The sequence below is a fragment of the Bison bison genome, unplaced genomic scaffold (genome assembly GCF_000754665.1).
Source record: "Bison bison bison isolate TAMUID 2011002044 unplaced genomic scaffold, Bison_UMD1.0 scf7180017864531, whole genome shotgun sequence".
Lineage (NCBI taxonomy): Eukaryota > Metazoa > Chordata > Mammalia > Artiodactyla > Bovidae > Bison > Bison bison.
The window spans coordinates 6,801,357-6,819,462 of NW_011495081.1; the positions used below are offsets into that span (position 1 = coordinate 6,801,357).

The 18,106-nt window shown below is 45.4% G+C and overlaps 1 protein-coding gene across 1 annotated transcript in view; it reads right to left on the reverse strand.

Moving 5' to 3' along the window:
* The window catches only part of WT1 (Wilms tumor 1), a 51,549-nt gene that overhangs the window by 8,830 nt on the left and 24,613 nt on the right, over positions 1-18,106 (reverse strand). The window contains exons 15-16 of the mRNA XM_010831882.1: positions 4,982-5,078; positions 2,474-2,624 (exon numbers count right to left, since the gene is read on the reverse strand). Coding sequence (XP_010830184.1) covers positions 2,474-2,624; positions 4,982-5,078 — 248 coding nt within the window. The remainder of the gene's footprint in view (positions 1-2,473; positions 2,625-4,981; positions 5,079-18,106) is intronic.

The following is an 18,106-nucleotide window of genomic DNA, read 5'->3' on the forward strand; positions in this document are numbered from 1 at the left end:
ACAGGTCCATTCTGAAGGAGATCAGCCCTGGGTGTTCTTTGGAGGGAATGATGCTAAAGCTGAAACTCCAGTACTTTGGCCACCTCATGCGAAGAGTTGACTCATTGGAAAAGACTCTGATGCTGGGAGGGATTGGGGGCAGGAGGAGAAGGGGATGATAGAGGATGAGATGGCTGGATGGCATCATTGACTTGATGGACATGAGTCTGAGTGAACTCCAGGAGTTGGTGATGGACAGGGAGGCCTGGCATGCTGCGATTCATGGGGTCGCAGAGAGTCGGACATGACTGAGCGACTGAACTGAACTATTATTGGGAATAGATACAAAAAGATGGCACTCTTTCAAGAAGGGGACTTCAGTGATGTTAAATACCCTTCCCTCCTCGTCTTCTGCACGGAAGAGTTTCTTAAAGGCTCCGGCAGGTCTGAAGGTCATGGCTATTTTTCTTACTGCCTTCCCTTCCCACAGACATCTAACCCTTACTGTTTTCTAAGTGCCTCTTTTCCATTATAATTTCTACAACCATATTGCCTTCAGTGTATTCTCTTGTATTTATCTAGGCAGAATTTTACTTTATCATTTTCCTTATAATCAGATACGTTGCAAATGATCTCATTTGGGGAAATACATAACAACACAACATGCAACTTCTCATCTTCAGCTTAAAGCAGGCAGTCTGCTGCTGCTGCTGCTGCTAAAGTTGCTTCAGTCAGGTCCGACTCTGTGTGACCTCATAGACGGCAGCCCACCAGGCTCTGCCGTCCCTGGGATTCTCCAGGCAAGAACACTGGAGTGGGTTGCCATTTCCTTCTCCAATGCATAAAAGTGAAAGTGAGGTCTCTCAGTCGTGTCTGACTCTTAGCGACCCCATGCACCGCAGCCTCCCAGGCTCCTCCATCCATGGGATTTTCCAGGCAAGAGTACTGGAGTGGGGTGCCACTGCCTTCTCCAATAATCAGATACTTTTCAAATGATCTCATTTGGGGAAATACATAACAACACAACATGCAACTTCTCATTTTCAGCTTAAAGCAGGCGGTCTACTGAGTATAAACTCAGGTCTATGCCAGAACTTTAGCCTTCACTGTAGCCTTCAGACACAATGGCTTAGCAAAGACCAATGGTGTAAAGAGATCTGAACCCAGCTCATTTTCTTCTTCAGCTTCCCCAAAGAAAAGTCCGCAGTAACAATAAAACAATGAAAGTGAAAGTCATTCAGTTGTGTCTGACTCTTTGTGACCCCATGGACTATACAGTCCACAGAATTCTCCAGGCCAGAATACTGGAGTGGGTAGCCACTATTCTTCTCCAGGGGATCTTCCCAAGCCAGGGATTGAACCCAGGTCTCCCACATTGCAGGCGGATTCTTTACCAGCTGAGCCACAAGGGAAGCCCAAGAATACTGGAGTGGGTAGCCTATCCCTTCTCCACCGGATCTTCCCAAGCCAGGAGTCAAACCAGGGTCTCCTGCATTGCAAGCGGATTCTTTACCAACTGAGCTATGAGGGAAGCAATAATAAACAATAATGGTACTTAAAACGAAGAAGCTACCTTAAATTGTGGGAAAAAATGGTACCAGCTCCCCAGTAGGAAAGCCTGTGCTTTGCCCTGATTTCCTGTAGGAAAACTCAGTCACATTCCCATCTAGTGCCCACAAGGCCAACCAAGAACAGACATTTGTGAAACCGATGTTCACATTCCCTGTGGCCAACAACCAAACGTGGCCAGTTCTTTCCCAGAGGCAGACCCTGTAACCTGTGGGAAAATCCAGTTTTCTTTAAAACATCATCAAAAATCATCTTTTTCAGGGGGGTTGAAAACAAAAATTAAACCTAGAAGCCATTTCCCCACTCCTACCTGGTTGGTTATTACTAACCCAAGCAGTTAAGTTCTTCTTTGGACCATCTCATTCTAAGTCTCCAGAATAATCTTGCACATCAAGTTCCTAGAATCATCTAACTACCAAGCCCCAAGGCTAGCTCCTCTCCCGTAAGAGATGCTAATACTATTATAAAAGTTAGAGCGTTTATTCAGACTTACTGACACAGGGAACTGGAAGAGATGGTTCATATCTCTAATTCCTTTCATTCAATTTGATTTTAGAAGTTAATCTAGTCTCAACAATTGTATAAGGGAGGCTATCATCTCCATTTTCCATGTAAGGCAGATGAAGTTTGAAGCGTGGTTAGTAACTTGCTCAAGGTCACACCACCTGGTGGTGAAACCAGACTTCAAGCCAGGTCTCTTTAATTCTGTGAAATTCTCTCTCTACCTACTCTGCTCTTCCCTTTTTAAATAAAGGATAGAACTTCAGGATACATAATGGTCTGGCAGCCTTTTTCCATCCCCTGAAAGTAGTGTCTACTTTGCATTCCAGAAATCACCTGTGTCCTGGCAGTGACAGCAGGAAGCAGGGGCTGCCAAGCCGCCCCTGAGCCACCAGAACCAAGACTGGACGGTGAATGCACTTACCAGTGTGCTTCCGGCTGTGCATCTGTAAGTGGGACAGCTTAAAATATCTCTTATTGCAGCCTGGGTAAGCACACATGAAGGGGCGCTTCTCACTGGTCTCAGATGCCGACCGGACAAGAGTCGGGGCCACTCCAGGCACACGCCGCACATCCTGCAAGCAGAGTGTAAGATGAACAGAGGCTTTAAGCCACATGTGAACATTCACATTGGTCCCAAGGAAAGTGAGCTTTGAAGTATTCCCAAAGGAGGGATAGTGGATGTGATGCCTGAAACCACTCCCCCCAACATCTGAGGTGCCCAAAGCAGACATCGCTAGTGGATGACAGAGCAGCACATTCAACAGTGCATTGCCCTAAGATCATCACTGCTGATCAACCAGAACCGGGACCTGAGATGAAGTCAGTCTTAGGGCTGCTGATCCAGAGCATCTGGAAAAGAAATGCTGCACACTGGGAGAGTTCCCAATCTTTCCTGTCTCTCAGCTTCTCAATCTTGAAGCAGAGAGGTCTGGAAGTCAAAGCCCCAGGTTCTACTCTATTCCCTCCCACTCGGACACCAGGCCACATGACCTCGGGCCCTATCTGCAATGGGTTGGGAAGTCCTTATTAGAGAAAAATGAGCCCCCAACTGAGCAACCTTCCACGTGTGAGTCAATGACAAGGAAGAAGAATACATCCTGGGAGGTGAGGGTTCTGTCTGTGAAGGGAGCTTGAAACCACAGGAAGCCCACAGCGTTGCCAGCACGATCCTTTACTAGAGACACCAGGAAGCACCGTGTGTGTGCCCTCTGCCCACTCTATGTCCATCACAGGGCATTCTGTGGATCACCTTTATCCTGTAGGAGTGTATGTGCATGGTTTGGTCCTCCATGAGAAGAAGCTAGAGGGAAACAGGGAAGCAAATGCCCCTTAGGCTCCGGGGACCAGTGAGTCATAAGCAAAAGCAACTCAAGTGCCTGAGGGGCCACTGAACCCTCCTCGTCCTCACACAGATGTGCAGGTCAGGGCCCGAAAGCACATCCATAGTTTGTCTTAAGACCCAGGACCACTTCTAAGCTTACCCACTCCTGCCCTGGGCACTTCCCCCACCACCCACAAGCATACGTTCAAGTTCCTATTTCACCTCTTGCTGCGCGATCTTTTTTGAAGTAAACATACAGTAGTACCATACGGCTGGAGAAGGCGATGGCACCCCACTCCAGGAGAAGGCGATGGCGCCCACTCCAGTGTTCCTGCCTGGAGAATCCCATGGACGGAGGGCCTGGTGGGCTGCAGTCCATGGGGTCGCACAGAGTCAGACACAACTGAGCGACTTCACTTTCAGTTTTCACTTTCATTCATTGGAGAAGGAAATGGCAACCCACTCCAGTGTTCTTGCCTGGAGAATCCCAGGGACGGGGGAGCCTGGTGGGCTGCCGTCTATGGGGTCGCACAGAGTCGGACACGACTGAAGCGACTTAGCAGCAGCAGCAGCAGCAGCAATACCATACGGCTCTACTACTGACGGGCCACAGTGTCTTAAGGCAAAAGATGGAATAAGTTTAAATGAGGAGGCAGCTGTGTCTGATTGGTCTGCTCTGGAGGAAAATTAACACAGACCACGACAGTAAGTCTGATAAACTGGGCTTGGTGAAAAGGAAGGGAAAAGGAGTTTCGTACAGGTCCTTTAATTCACCCCAGAGGCAGCGCACCGTGCAACAGGAAATAAAACAGAGTTGTCAGTGTCAGCCAGTCCTGGTGGAGAAGGCTGACATTACTTGTCTGACTTCCATCAGATGTCCATGTTTCTGTCACCCTCACTTTTATTCTCACCACTGGAAGGCTTGGGGATGAGGGAACACGCTGTTCTATCCCCATGATGCCTCTGGAAACATTCTTCAGAACATCTCAGAGCACTTGCTCCACACATCACGTGGGAACTTGGCCCACACACAACTTATTTCTAATGTGCTGACTACTCTGGAGAAAGTATCTCAGCCGTTACTCATGTTGTTGCAACCACAGAGTCACACGCCAAAAGGCACAAACACAAACCCTTGGTAACTGTGCGTGGTTCTGAATGCCCAAAAGAGGCTCCGGGAGATGGCCTTCCGTCCAATTTCCATTTTACTTTCCTTTCCTCACTCTCCCTTAGCAAAGACGGAGTCTACCTTTGGGCACTTGACCGTGCAGAACAAGTCTTATAAGTCCACAGTCCAGGTCATTAATTCAAGCTCATTTAGCCCCAACGTAAGATGTGCATAGCCTACCCTAGAGAAGGCGAATTAAACAGTGAAGGAGGAAAGAAGGGAATTCTGCAGAAAGCACCCTGGTCTGAGTGAGGCAGCTGCATGCACACCGGCCTCTGGAAAGGAGAAGACCCCCCAGCCTGCCCCAGTGGAAGAGGGGGGATCCCTGCTGACACAGGAGCCTATGGTTAGGGACAGACTTGCCAGGGCCAAGCGGCCAGCAGCGAGGACATGAGAGGCTGTTGGGAAGGAAAGAGGCAGCCGGGGCCCCGTGTACTCACCTGAATGCCCCTGAAGACGCCGTGGGTGTGTATCCGGTACTGGGCACCACAGAGGATGGGTGTGGTGTGGTTGTCACTCTCGTACCCCGTGCCGTGGCTGCAAACACAGAGAAGGGAGAACACGACTCAGGCTGCTTCACAGGCATCAGGGCAACACACCTCTGCAGTGAGACGAATGTCCTTTCAGAGCCCTTGGCTTCTGCCTCCCTCCACTGGGGCTGCCCTGGAAGCAGTGCTTTGTGAAAGGCAGAGCTGCCCGATCCTTGGGTGACCCCCAGGCAGTCCCTTACCCCCGCACTCTCCAGGGCACACCATCTGGGTCCATGCCTCTCTCAGACAAGCCAGGGAAAAGTCACAGTGGCAGGAGTTCATTCCCAGCAAGTTGTTTACCATCAAGACAGCAGGGCTGACAGCTGTGAATATCTCAGGAATGAGCAGATGCCTCAAATTTCACATTGAATGCAAGGGATTTTTTGTCGGCACCTCATGACTCAGTTTTTACCAGATAGCACCAAGAAAGCGATGACGCTTACAAGAAGAGATGTCGCATCCTTAGAAGCGGGGATTACACATCTGGGGCTCTGCTCCACTTCAACTGCAGATCAGGTTTCCAGACCAACTTAACTCTTTACAGCCAAGCCAGATCCTAGGTGGACACTTCCTCCAGCATTAGACTGACCAGTCCCCGAGCCAGAGCTCAGTTAGCCTTGGACTACTAGCGAGAGCTGAGGGATGGAGAAGGTTGGAAAGAACACCTTGCAAGGGGTGGATGCTCTGCTCTAAAAATATTCTCTCCTTTGTGTAAAAGCTGATCTCTGTTCTTCAGTTGTTTTACTTTCAAATGAGGCCAAGTGGACTTCCCCAGGAGTCCAGTGCTTAAGATGAAGGAGGAGTGGGTTTGATCCCTGGTTGGGGATCTAAGCTCCCGCATGGCTGCAGGGTGCGGTCAAAGATTACGAAAACTACAACCACCACCACCAAATGAGGCAGGGTGAGAACTGCAACCCACAGGGCAGCACATTATAATCGCAGCTAGACTCACCATGGGGAGCTTTTATGAAATGCCTCTGTAAAATGGTGAAGCTGCTTTGAACCATGTCTGGCAGTTCCTCAAAAGCTTAGATGTAAAGTTACCATGTGACCCAGAAATTCCGTGTCCAGGTGTATTCCCAGGAGAAATGAAAATATATTTCCCCACAGAAATTTGTAGCCATTAGCAGCATTACTCGTAATAGCCAAAAATGAGAATCAGCCCAAACGCCTGTCATCTGATGGTGGATAAACAAAATATGGCATATTCCTAAAGTGGAATATTATTTGAGGATAAAAGGAATGAAATACGTGATGAAGTACGCGACAAACCTTGAAAACATTATGCTAAGAGAAAAGTCAGTCACAGAGGACCGCTTGCTATATGGTTCTCTTTACAAGAAACGTCCAGAAGAGGCAAATTAGAGATAGAAAGTAGATAGGTGGTTGATTGCTGAGGACTGAGGATTCTGAAGGGAAATGGAGGGTGACTGGTAACGTGAAACTGAAAGTCACTCAGTGGTGTCTAACTCTTATAGTCCACAGAATTCTCCAGGCCACAACACTGGAGTGGGTAGCCTTTCCCTTCTCCAGGGGATCTTCCCAAAGCCAGGGATCGAACCCAGGTCTCCTGCATTGCAGGCAGATTGTTTACCAACTAAGCTATCAGGGAAGCCCGTGATTGTTAAAAATGTCCTCCAATTGTGGTACTGCTCATACAAGTCTGTGAATATACTAAAACCCCTGAATTATACACTGCAAATGGGTGAAAGGTACACTGTGGAAATACATAAAGCTCTTAAAAAATTAAGGTGGGGGAAAGGCTAAACTGGGAGATGGACTGACATACACACATTACCAAATATAAAATAGATAATTAATAAGACCTACTAGGAGCTCTATATTCTGTAATGGCCTAATGGGAAAAGAATCTAAAAAGAGTAGATACATGTGTATGTATAACTGATACACTGCTATACAGCAGAAAGTAACATAACATTGTAAATCAACCATACGCTTAATAAAAATTAAAGTGTGCCAAAAAATTAAATCGCAAGTATTTATTTTTTTAAAAAATTACCTCTGGGGACTGGGGTCCATGCATTTTTTTAAGCCTCTGGGTGAAAGTTAACTGTCAGAACTGAGAACTCCCACGCTCTGCCTCTGTTACTCTAGAGAGTCCCAGGGGCCCGATATAGGAGGCAGGTAGCCCACTCCATCCAAGGCTGGCTCAACTCTCACTCACCCAGGGGAGAGAATTCCTGGAAGGGAAGAGTGTCAGGACGACGCACACGTCCACACACCCTGCGGCCACAGCAGCTGTGGCATTTCACCTCTGGTTCTGGCTCCAGGCTTTCAAGAAAGAACTGCCTGTCTCCTTCCTACAAAGCGATGAGAGCAGTTGGGGGCGGTGGGTGGCAGTTCTGCTCCCTCTAACCTCCTACACCTCATCTCCACATCCTTCAGGTGATTTTTGACATATCTGGGGGGAAATGTCCCAAAGAGCTGACCCAGGGTCAGACGACACACAAAACTGGGAGGAAATGCCAAACTCAGGTAATGTCTGCCTTTTGGAACTTTAGAACGCGTTTGCCAAAAGAAAAAGGTCCCGTCTGGCCTCCTTACAACTGCATTCTATCGATGGTGGGGAAGGGAGAGCTGATGAGAATGGTGGCTCGGCAGCAAAAAGAAGACAGAACGAGAATGGTGCTACCAGAACATTCTGCCTCCCAGGCTGCCTTTGCTTGGTTCAGCCTTCTGCACGGAGCCCAAATGTGACATACATGTTTTTTAGGGCTCAGGGACCCCAACAATAGAAGTCTGAATTATTTTCAAGTTCCAGTATCAAAAGGGAAGGTCTTCTCTGGTGGCTCAGTGGTGAAGAACCCACTTGCCAATGCAGAAGACCTGGGTTTGATCCCTGGGTTGGAAAGATCCCCCTGGAGGAGGAAATGGCAACCCACTCCAGTGTTCTTGCCTGGGAAATCCCATGGACAGAGGAGCCTGGCAGGCCACAGTCCGAGGGGTCGCAAAAGAGTCGGATACAACTGAGCAGCTAAACAACAATAACAAATCAAACGGGAAGAACCTGGAACCTCCAGTCTCAGCAGCTCATCTCTGGATGTCACCTGGATTCCTGGAGGTGAGAAATACGGGAAACCGACTTTTCTCAGCCTACTTGTCCCAGGAAATGAAATGTTGCCCCACTCAAATGGGATGCCATGATCCTCACAACCAGATGCAACCAACAAACAAAAACAGCAAGACTGTACCCGCCAAATGTGCCACTAGATTCTTCTAGCAGGTCCGTGAACGAGAAAAACAGCCAGGTCCGTTCTCATTGGCCCCATAAAACAAACACACCAATGCAATTCCACCTGGTGGAAACTATGCCACCTCACACTCTTTCCAGCACGGCCCACCCAGAACACTGAGTTCAACCCGTGGGCATTCAACTTGGCAACGACTCTCTCTGGTTAAGAAAAGCAAAGCCAATTGAGGGGCTTGAACCATAGATTAATAGAGGCAGAAAAGTCATCTATTCTGACTTCCTCCAGCTCCTCTTTACCAGGAGGACAACATGACTGGTGACTAGTTTTCAAGGCAGCCCACTCCACTTGTGTTCTTCCCGACCCAGGGACGGAACCTGGGTATCATGCGTTGCAGGCCGATTCTTTACTGTCTGAGCCACCAGGGAAGTCTAACTGTTGGGAAAGGCCTTTCTAAACTGGGCAGAAATCTGCCTCTTCATTTGTGTCTCCTAGAGACCCAGAGTATCACTATTTTACAGCCATCTGTGTGTGTCTCCTCCACTGTACCATAAACACAGCCTTGAAAACAGAGACCAAGCTGCTCCTTTCTGCACCTCTCAACTTTAACTCAAGTAAGGTGCACAGTCTAAAACAGTTCCTTAAGATGGACCGAATCTAACTCCTCTTCCACATGACAATCCTTCAGGCATCTGAAGACAGCTCTCCAGACTACAGACCTGGGGCTCTCTCAACTATAACAACACGAACTGGCATCTAGTTTCCATGCCATCCAGAACGTCCTCTTCTTCATCCCCTTCATTTTATTAAGTCCCTCTCAAAGAGTAGGCTTAGGGTGGACCTTAGTCCCGGAGAACTGTATTTATATAAGGGACTGAGAAGGGAGGATCACAGAAGTCTTGAGAATCACCGAAGTGACAAACACCTAACACTGGAGAGCAATGCCTCACCCAAAGAAATTTCATTCCAAAATTGTTTAAGTCAATATGCTAGTCAATATGATGCATTATGACCACCAGCTGCCAGGGCTCAATCCCTGGGTAGAGGGTCTGGGGCTTCCCTTCTCAACCTGAACAAAGCATTGCTGCTAACACACGTAAGAGCACATCCTCTCTTAGCACTCAGGTCACGGTGATCTTCTTAGTCAAATGAAATCTCCAACTCCCATCCTAGCATGTACCACAGTTAAGCCAGGTAGTCCAACCTTGAACCTGAAGGCATGATTTTTGTCTTTTATTGCAATTCAGGACCACACATTTATCCTTCAAATTCCATTCTATTTCCTTTAGAGAGTCATCCTCAACTGTTGAAATCTTTTTGCTTTGGCTTCCAAAGCATTTGCTTTCCATCTTGTTACACGTTATTTCAATATTTTAAAAGTACCTTTTCAGTGTTTTCATAAGAAGAAAGGCTCTTCCTTGTTGCTGCATATATTTACAGTATGTAAAACTGGTCTCTGATATTCAGGCAGTGAAAAGATTCTAAAAGGCCTCTCCATGAGACGACCTGAGGGAAGCTATCATAAAGAATCTAGTCATTTAGATGGGGTTAAGTCCAAGAGCGCAAAAGTCATCAGCAGGAATCAATCTGAGAAAGGGCTCAGGAAGACAGCAGCTGCCGCTGCATCAATAGCCATTGTTAAGAACCAGCTGCTAATTTAGATAGTCAAGTGAAACCAAGCTTTATCCCCAAAGAGATCAGCCAGTACAAGTTATAGTAAGTATGTTGTGGATGAACCAAACAGGAATGAGAGTAGGACTCCTGGAGGTCTGAAACCATTAAGCCTTTCAAGAAGGGCAAGGAGTTACCAGCCTAGAGAAGAGATTTCTGGGGCCAAAGATGCTCCTTTCAAGAAAGGAATCACAGAGCCCCAGAGGTGGGGTAAAAACTTGTCATGACCCAGAGACAAGGGTATTATTATTCATGGAGACAATCGGTATCAGAAGGCAGGTTCTAGAGACAGCATGAATTGCACCAGTCCCACATCTCCCTTGGGGTCGAAATGCACACACAGTGATTCCTTGCAAACCAAATAATGAGAGGAAGGTAAAGGAGCCCTGGCACTACGTACAACGTGGCACGTGACCCAAGCCTGAGAGAGGCTGGACTTTCTTAGGAAAAAAAAAATGGTGCATAAAATGTTTTCATGCTTTGTTGCCTCGCGAAATACTCTTTGATAGATAAAATACTGGACTCGGCTGAATGGCAGAGAAAAAGGATTTGATGACTCTTTGGCCAAGATGAACAGGGGACGCACAGGGATGGACAGTGAGGTGTCACGAGGGCAGCCATGGGGCCAGCAGGTGAGAAGAGTCGGTGGGTCTGGTGCAGGCAGGGGACCATACGGAAAAGGAAGCTGAGAGTAACGCAACTGCTGCTTTCTTCCCACCCTGGAGCACTACACGAGAAATCACTCATCAGGCTGATAAAGACACTTAACTCCGCTCCTCAGGTTTTGTTGTTCAACTAGGCACAAATCACTCACTTAAGTACTTAGCTTATAACTATCCACCAAGACATCAAAAAATAACTACTGTGTCTTTTTGCTATAAAGATCAACTACATTAGTGACCTTCCACAGGGACTAGTAATTCTAGAAACAGACTTGAGCGTTGCCTTGTGCATGATTAACACATCTTTGTTCTAAACCCTTGTTTTCTTCCCTATGTGCTTTCCAAAATCCAGCTTAATAGCTTTACCAACAACTCATGCTAATCTCACTGCTCTATGGTTTCCAGCATCTACTGCGGGGCGGGGGGGGGGGTTCTTCCTATTAAAAACTAAGATATTTGCCTCAGTTAAGCAAAAACTAAGGCAAAGTCTCAACTCTTCAGTCACCTCTCTCCATGAATTTCCATGATTATCAGCCAACGGTCAATGATTTCGCTAAACTGTTCAGAATATGGATTTGGTCTTTTTCCCTTAAAGCAAAGCCACAAACTCAGGTACCTACAGGGGCCAAGCAAGTGAGAAAAATAAATGACGAAGGTCCTGGAAAGAAAGATGGCATCAAACTGACAGGGACAGCCAGCCCAACCACCCCACCCCTGCCCAAAGGAGGCAGCGAGGAACCCGATCTACCAGACAAGTACTATTGATAACATAACCCCAATGTTGCCAGATATTTCCATTCTCCAGAAAAGTCAGAAATCACAGCTTTTATGTGAGATCACTTGAGTTTTAAATTCTGGGAAATAACTGAAATTGTAAAGAATCACTGTCAGGTCAAACAAAATCTATCTCTGGCCTAAGGGCAATCAATTTGTAACCTCTGCTTTAAAGGTTGAGCAGTGAAGTTTAAACTGCAAGCTGGAAAACTCCCTCTGGATTCTGTTGCCTCCTCCTACCTGGCAACAGAATGGAGCTGGCGATGTGTCTGATTCTTTAAGTACTGAGTCATTAGAATCTTCCAAACCCTTGAAAGTTTGAAAGGATGCATACTTGAACAGCAGGAATGGTCAGTGCTCCTAGACCAAAATCCAGAAGTTATCATCTATAGGGGTCAGCGGTTTACCTCTAAACATCACTGGCCCATTTCAAAGTAGGCTTAAGCACTGACTTACAGACAGAAAACTGCAGTTCTTGCGCAGTAAGTTGAAGTATGGGGCTTCCCTGGTGGCTCAGACAATAAAGAATCTGCCTGCAATGCAGAAGACCCAGGTTCGATCCCTGAGTCGGGAAGATTCCCTGGAGAAAGGAATGGCAACCCAATCTAATATTCTTGCCTGGAAAATTCCACAGACAGAGGAGCCTGGCGGGCTACAGTCCTTAGGGTAGCAGATCTGGAACAACAGAGTTGACTAACACACATACACCCACATACACACAAGTTGAAGTGTATCTGTTTTCCACAGATGCTGTAACAAATTACCACAAATTTGGTGGCTTGAAAGGACACAAATTTGTGCTCTTACAATTCTGGAGACCAGAAGTCTAAAATAAGCTTCACTGCACTAAAGTTTATGTGTTGGCAGGGTTATTTTCTTCTGGAGAGTTCAGGGAGAATCGCTTTCCTTGTCTTTTTGAGCTTCCAGAACTCACCCGCATTCCTCGGCCCCTCCTTCACATCTCTACATCACTCTGACCTCCTGCCGCCTTCACCACATCCCCAGTCACTCTTCTGTAGTCCAATCTCCCTCTGCCTCCCTTTTATGAGGACACTCATTACAGTGAGGGCCCACTCAGGTATTCAGGACAGTCTCCCCATCTCCAGATCCCTAACTTAGTCACGTAGGCAAAGTCCCTTTTTGCCACAGGAAGCAACATTCACAGCCTCCAAGGATGAAGACTTGGATATCCTTGGGAGTCATTATTCAGGCTACCATACCAAAGGAACTGGATTTGTTGGTTTCTTTCAGATATATTTGACAGAGCTAAATTAACCTAGATTCTTTAGATTAACCCAAAAGATCAGTCTGAAAAAACATGGGTTTTGCATCTGAATGCCTGTGTTCCAGCCCACGTCTATCATTTATTTACTCTGTGGTCATGGGTGAATCATCTAAACTCTGACTCAGATTCCTCCTCTGTAAAATGAAGCAATAACCAATTTTATATACTTGCTTGAAAACCAAAGAGCTAAGCTATATGAGGAGCAAAAGTAAAAAATCACTCAGTAACTTTATCCTAACAAAATGTTCAGGTCTACAGTTATATGCATGAGGTTACTAACAACCCCAGAAATTATTTCTCATATGCTTCTTTTAAGCCTGGTAATTGAGATCTGGACTTCCCTGGTGGCTCAGACAGTAAAGTGTCTACTTACAATGCGGGAGACCCGGGTTCAATCCCTGGGTCGGGAAGATCATCTGTGTGTGTGCTCAGTCACTCAATCGTGTCCGACTCTTTGCAGCCCCATGGACTATAGCCCACCAGGCTCCTCTGTCCATGGGGATTCTCCAGGCAAGAATACTGGAGTGGGTTGTCATGCCCTCCTCCAGGGGATCTTCCCAATCCTGGGACTGAACCCAGGTCTTCCACATTGTAGGCAGATTCTTTACCATCTGAGCCACCAGGGAAGCCCGATTAAGATCTATAAAACACTTTTTATCCTTAGCACAATGCTAGGAGTCACTAAGGGCATCACTTGAGGCAAATGACTTAGCCTTTCTGGCCTCAGCTTCGTGCACAATGAGAAAAACAGTACTCCCCATCAAACTGTTACAAATGAGATTAGGTAAGTAAAGCACTGCTTGGTGCATGATATGCCCTCAACAAATGGCATTTAACAGTGCGATCCCCGTTTTAAAGCAAAGAATACTGAGGTTTAAGGAAAGATCGAATTATGTGCCTAAAGTCAGATAGATGGCAAGCAGCAGACAGGGCGTTTGCATCCAGGTCAGTGTAGCTCGTCTTCCTTCAAAGCCAGCTGGACAATTCTGGTGGTGCAAGCCCAACCTGGGTTCACTTCTATCATCATGACACCTGAATAATCCCTAGCTCCTTTCTCCTGGAGTATGAATGAAATTATCCATGTCTGAAGGTTTGAAAAATGCAGTGGGAGTAGGATAGGAGAATGGGGGCTGTGAGGGGCAAGTTGAAATATGTACTCTTAGCACACCTGAGCTTCTGCTTGGAGGCACAATATTTATTTGGTATAAGAAAGGGCAAAGTACGCTGAAGGAAACAGTCTGCTTGTGTGCAATAGAGCAGTTGACGGTGAACAAAATTTTTACAAGAAAATTTCTTTCTACCTAACTAGGAAAATAAACTAAGCAGAAGAAATTACCAGCAGAGCATACATCTCATGACTCCACTTTTGGCTGTGACACGGACTGTACCTTTTCCTAAACAGCTTTAAAATGCATTAAAATGTATCCTAAGAAAGTTTGCTTTTCCTAGACAGCTTTAAAATACATAATCATGTGACCTTAGAAAGTTTGTAAAAACAGGAAAATGTCCCTCATATAACACAACTTATGAGCCCTCTTCCTGCTAAAAACTTGTACACTGAGGTTCGACCCAGAAAAAACTTAATGTTTTAAGAGCAGCTTCTTTAGAAATGATTAATTTTGATATTTCACAGGCACAAGAAGATTAATAAAAAGGAATTGAGGTTTTACAGATGAGGAAAACCAGAGCTGCCCTGAAATCCCTTATCAACAGAAGAAGTTTTAAAAAAAAGAGAGAGCCTTTTGAGGGCAACTAGCATTTGATATGCATATTCAAAAAGGGGAAACCTCCACCTGTGATTTCTCTCTCCCACCTCTAATCTTTGGCCAGGTGAATAACCCCCCATTCTTCACCTCCTTCTTCTTGTCTCTGCAGAATTAATCAGATTTAAAGGGAAACACCTGGGAAAAACTCATACTCCGGTGTATCTAGAAAATGAAATTTACTCATCAACCCTTCTGGCTCCATCTTTGCTACTTAGGCTTATATATGAGATGCTTAGATGCCTGATTTTTTTTTTTGGTGTTGAAAATACACTGTGCAAAAAGAAAATATACTTTGTTGCAAGCCTTGAGAACCATCACCCTTGTCTAGTGTGCCAGTTTTGAGGGAAAAGAGCAATGGAATCACGTTTTAAAAGTTCACTTCCTGAAAGTTTAAACATAAGAGATGAAACTGAACATACCACCATTCCTCAATTATTCTTGCCAAAAAAAGAGGAACCCAAATCTAATCAAGGCTTCAGATCTAACTACTTATTTATAGGAAAAACAGGGCATGGACATCCCAAGTTAAAAGACTTTAAGAGGAAGCAATCTGCCAAGCCTGATTGTGAAATATTCTACTGACCAATTGACCTGCTATCTTCAACAAATCAGAGTATGAGAAAAGAGAGAAGGTGGGGGCGGGGAGGGCAGTTACAGCATAAAAGAGACAAGCTGCTGCTGCTGCTGCTGCTAAGTCGCTTCAGTCGTGTCTGACTCTGTGCGACCCCAAAGCAGCCCACCGGGTTCCCCCGTCTCTGGGATTCTCCAGGCAAGAACACTGGAGTGGGTTGCCATTTCCTTCTCCAATGCATGAAAGTGAAAAGTGAAAGTGAAGTCGCTCAGTCAGGTCCGACTCTTAGCGACCCCATGGACTGCAGCCCACCAGGCTCCTCCGCCCATGGGATTTTCCAGGCAAGAGTACTGGAGTGGGGTGCCATTGCCTTCTCCAAAAGAGACAAGAGAGAACAATTATTAACAAAAAACCCAACAAAACAATAACCCTATGCACAAATGCTCACCATATACACGGACCAGCCAGAGGCAGTCGGACTTGAACTGATGAGTCCTAGAGGCTTAGGGTCAAGAAGTCCCCTGGGAAGCCTCCGTGGTCACAACAGAATGCTTGGGTTTAAAGCTTTACTGAATGAAAATATAATTTCCCTATAGCTGGAACAAGCATACTGAAAACAAAGACTGAAAGATGCAGTTTCTTTAACTAATCCAACATAGAAAGCAGAATATAAAAATGAAACAATCAAGTTAAACTTGACTGAGTTTTAAAAAAAAATAAGTAACTGATAATTTACGAGTATCAGATTTCCTCAGTAGTCTGCAAAAAACAATCAGCCATATTTTTACTTGAAAAATTTATTTTCTTCCTGCCTTCAGCTGTTTCATTTCAGTTCAGACCTCAAGAAAAAGACCTATTATTTTTTATGTGTAATTAAAATATTTGTATATCATTTTCCATTAAAAATTATACTATACTAATAATTCTTACTATTATGCTTTTTAATGAACATTTTTTCATGAGCATTAGAAAGAAGGCTCCCCATCCCAACTCCATCCTTATTTTCTATCCAGGTCTTGTACATCCCTGCAGCATCCCGCTCCACATCATATCTGGAGGGGAAGAGGACCCACTCCGCTTTCACTAAGTCTGACTTTTCAAATCCCTCGAGTGTCCCTTTATCTTTTTGCCCACCTTCCTCTGGAAAAATAGACCTCTTCTCCATTCAGGGAGCCACCCCTCTCGAATCCACCCTCAGGCTCCAGGAGTGAGTACATGCCTAGGACTTGGCCAATCAGATCACCATATTCTCTAGCTACACGACCCAATCCTGGCCAATCAGAGCCTTCCCTGGGTCCTTTGGTGGAGAAAGACCAAAAGGGAGGCAGTCTTCTTATGAAACTGTAGGTGCCAAAAACAGCTATTTTTGTCACAACAAAGAGAGCCTGTCTGAGAAGAGAGCCAACACAAAGGAGAGCAGAGGCAAAGGACAATGAAAGTGTCCTAAAGACACTGTCTCAGCTCCTGAATCCATACGCGGGGATTTAAAATACAGTAAGCCACTAAATTTAAATTCCCTCTTTGACCTAGGCCAGTTACAACTGAAGTTGTGCCACTTGCTATAGAAAAAGCCCTGCTAATATATAACAGTTATCTAAAAGTAACCGGATTTATTTTTCAACAAACATACCAAAACACGATACCTATAAGTGAGTACTGAGAAAGGTTCTTCAAAGTATTACCTTCTGGAGAATGACCACTTGTTCCAACCATGTTAGCTATTACTACTGAAACTTGTTTGGATTCCTGTTTCAAGAGCTTCATTACAGTCACAGTTCATGTTTTCACTTTCATGCAGTCTAGTCGTTGGCCACGATTTAATAGGGAATATAGGCTGAGTGGTTAATAGCCTGATAACAACGTTTGTATAAATCAGCCATTATGAACCATCAAGCTTTCCTCACCATTTGAAATGGTATACAAACCTCCTCCAACTGCCTTTTCTCTGTTACTTTACACTCAGAGCAGAGCTAAAAGCAATTTAAAATCTAGTTTCCCACAACAGTTTGGGGAGAATACAGCTCCCCTTCAAAAGAAATCCCACTCTACTTACTGACTGCTACTGCTGGGAAGAATATTTTTAGGCATGCTTCCTACTTCAACACATACAAACACAGGAACTCATGTTCTCCCAGACGACCTCACCAGACCACAAAAGAGCTGGGTCTCCCCTTACATGTGTCTGGTATTGAAGTGCTAGTTCATCAGAGTCCCAATTTCATCTAACTCACTGGGTTCTATATTCTCAGTGCTTTGGCTCTATGGCCAGAGACTGCTCCTAGCTTCACCCTAAGAACAGGCGTCCCAAATTCACATGATAGACAAATTCTATGTGGGGAAAATTAGCAGGATCTTTTTCAGCCTGAGTTCTCAAAGGCTCCCACCCAGCTTGCTCATACACTCTTAAATTAAATCTGAAAATTTTTATTCAAGTACTCTCAATTACCAAAAAAAAAAAAAATCCTCTCTAAAACCTCAGAATCAAGCTCAGGGATGTTAAGACTAAGCCCTTTCCTGCTTCTCCAGTTGAAATGGAGATTGGTACATGTGAAGGCCAGTGTACATAATTATCTCTTTCAAAGGCACCACATTACAGCTGACATTAGGGCTTCCCTGGTAGCTCAGATGGTAAAGAATCCATCTGCAACGCAGGAGACCCTGGTCTGATTCCTGGGTCAGTAAGATTCACCTGGAGAAGAGATAGGCTACCCACTCCATTATTCTTGAGCTTCCCTGGTGGCTCAGCTGGTAAAGAATCCACCTGCAATGTGGGAGACTTGGCTTTGATCCCTGAGTTGGGAAGATCCCTTGGAGAAGGGAAAGGCTACCCACTCTAGTATTCTGGCCTGGAGAATTCCATGGACTGTGTAGTCCATGGGGTCACAAAGAGCTGGACACAACTGAGCAACTTTCACTTTTTCAGCTGACATTAGTAACATAAAGTATTTCAAGGTGAAGAAACAGAAGAAAAACCTTGTAATACGTTAAAAGGAATCACACTCGTTCTCAAACAAATGTTTGAAGCCAGAAGCATTAAGATCATGAATCTTTTCAAGATTAAAAAATCTTGAAAAGGAGGAAATTCAAAATAGGGACA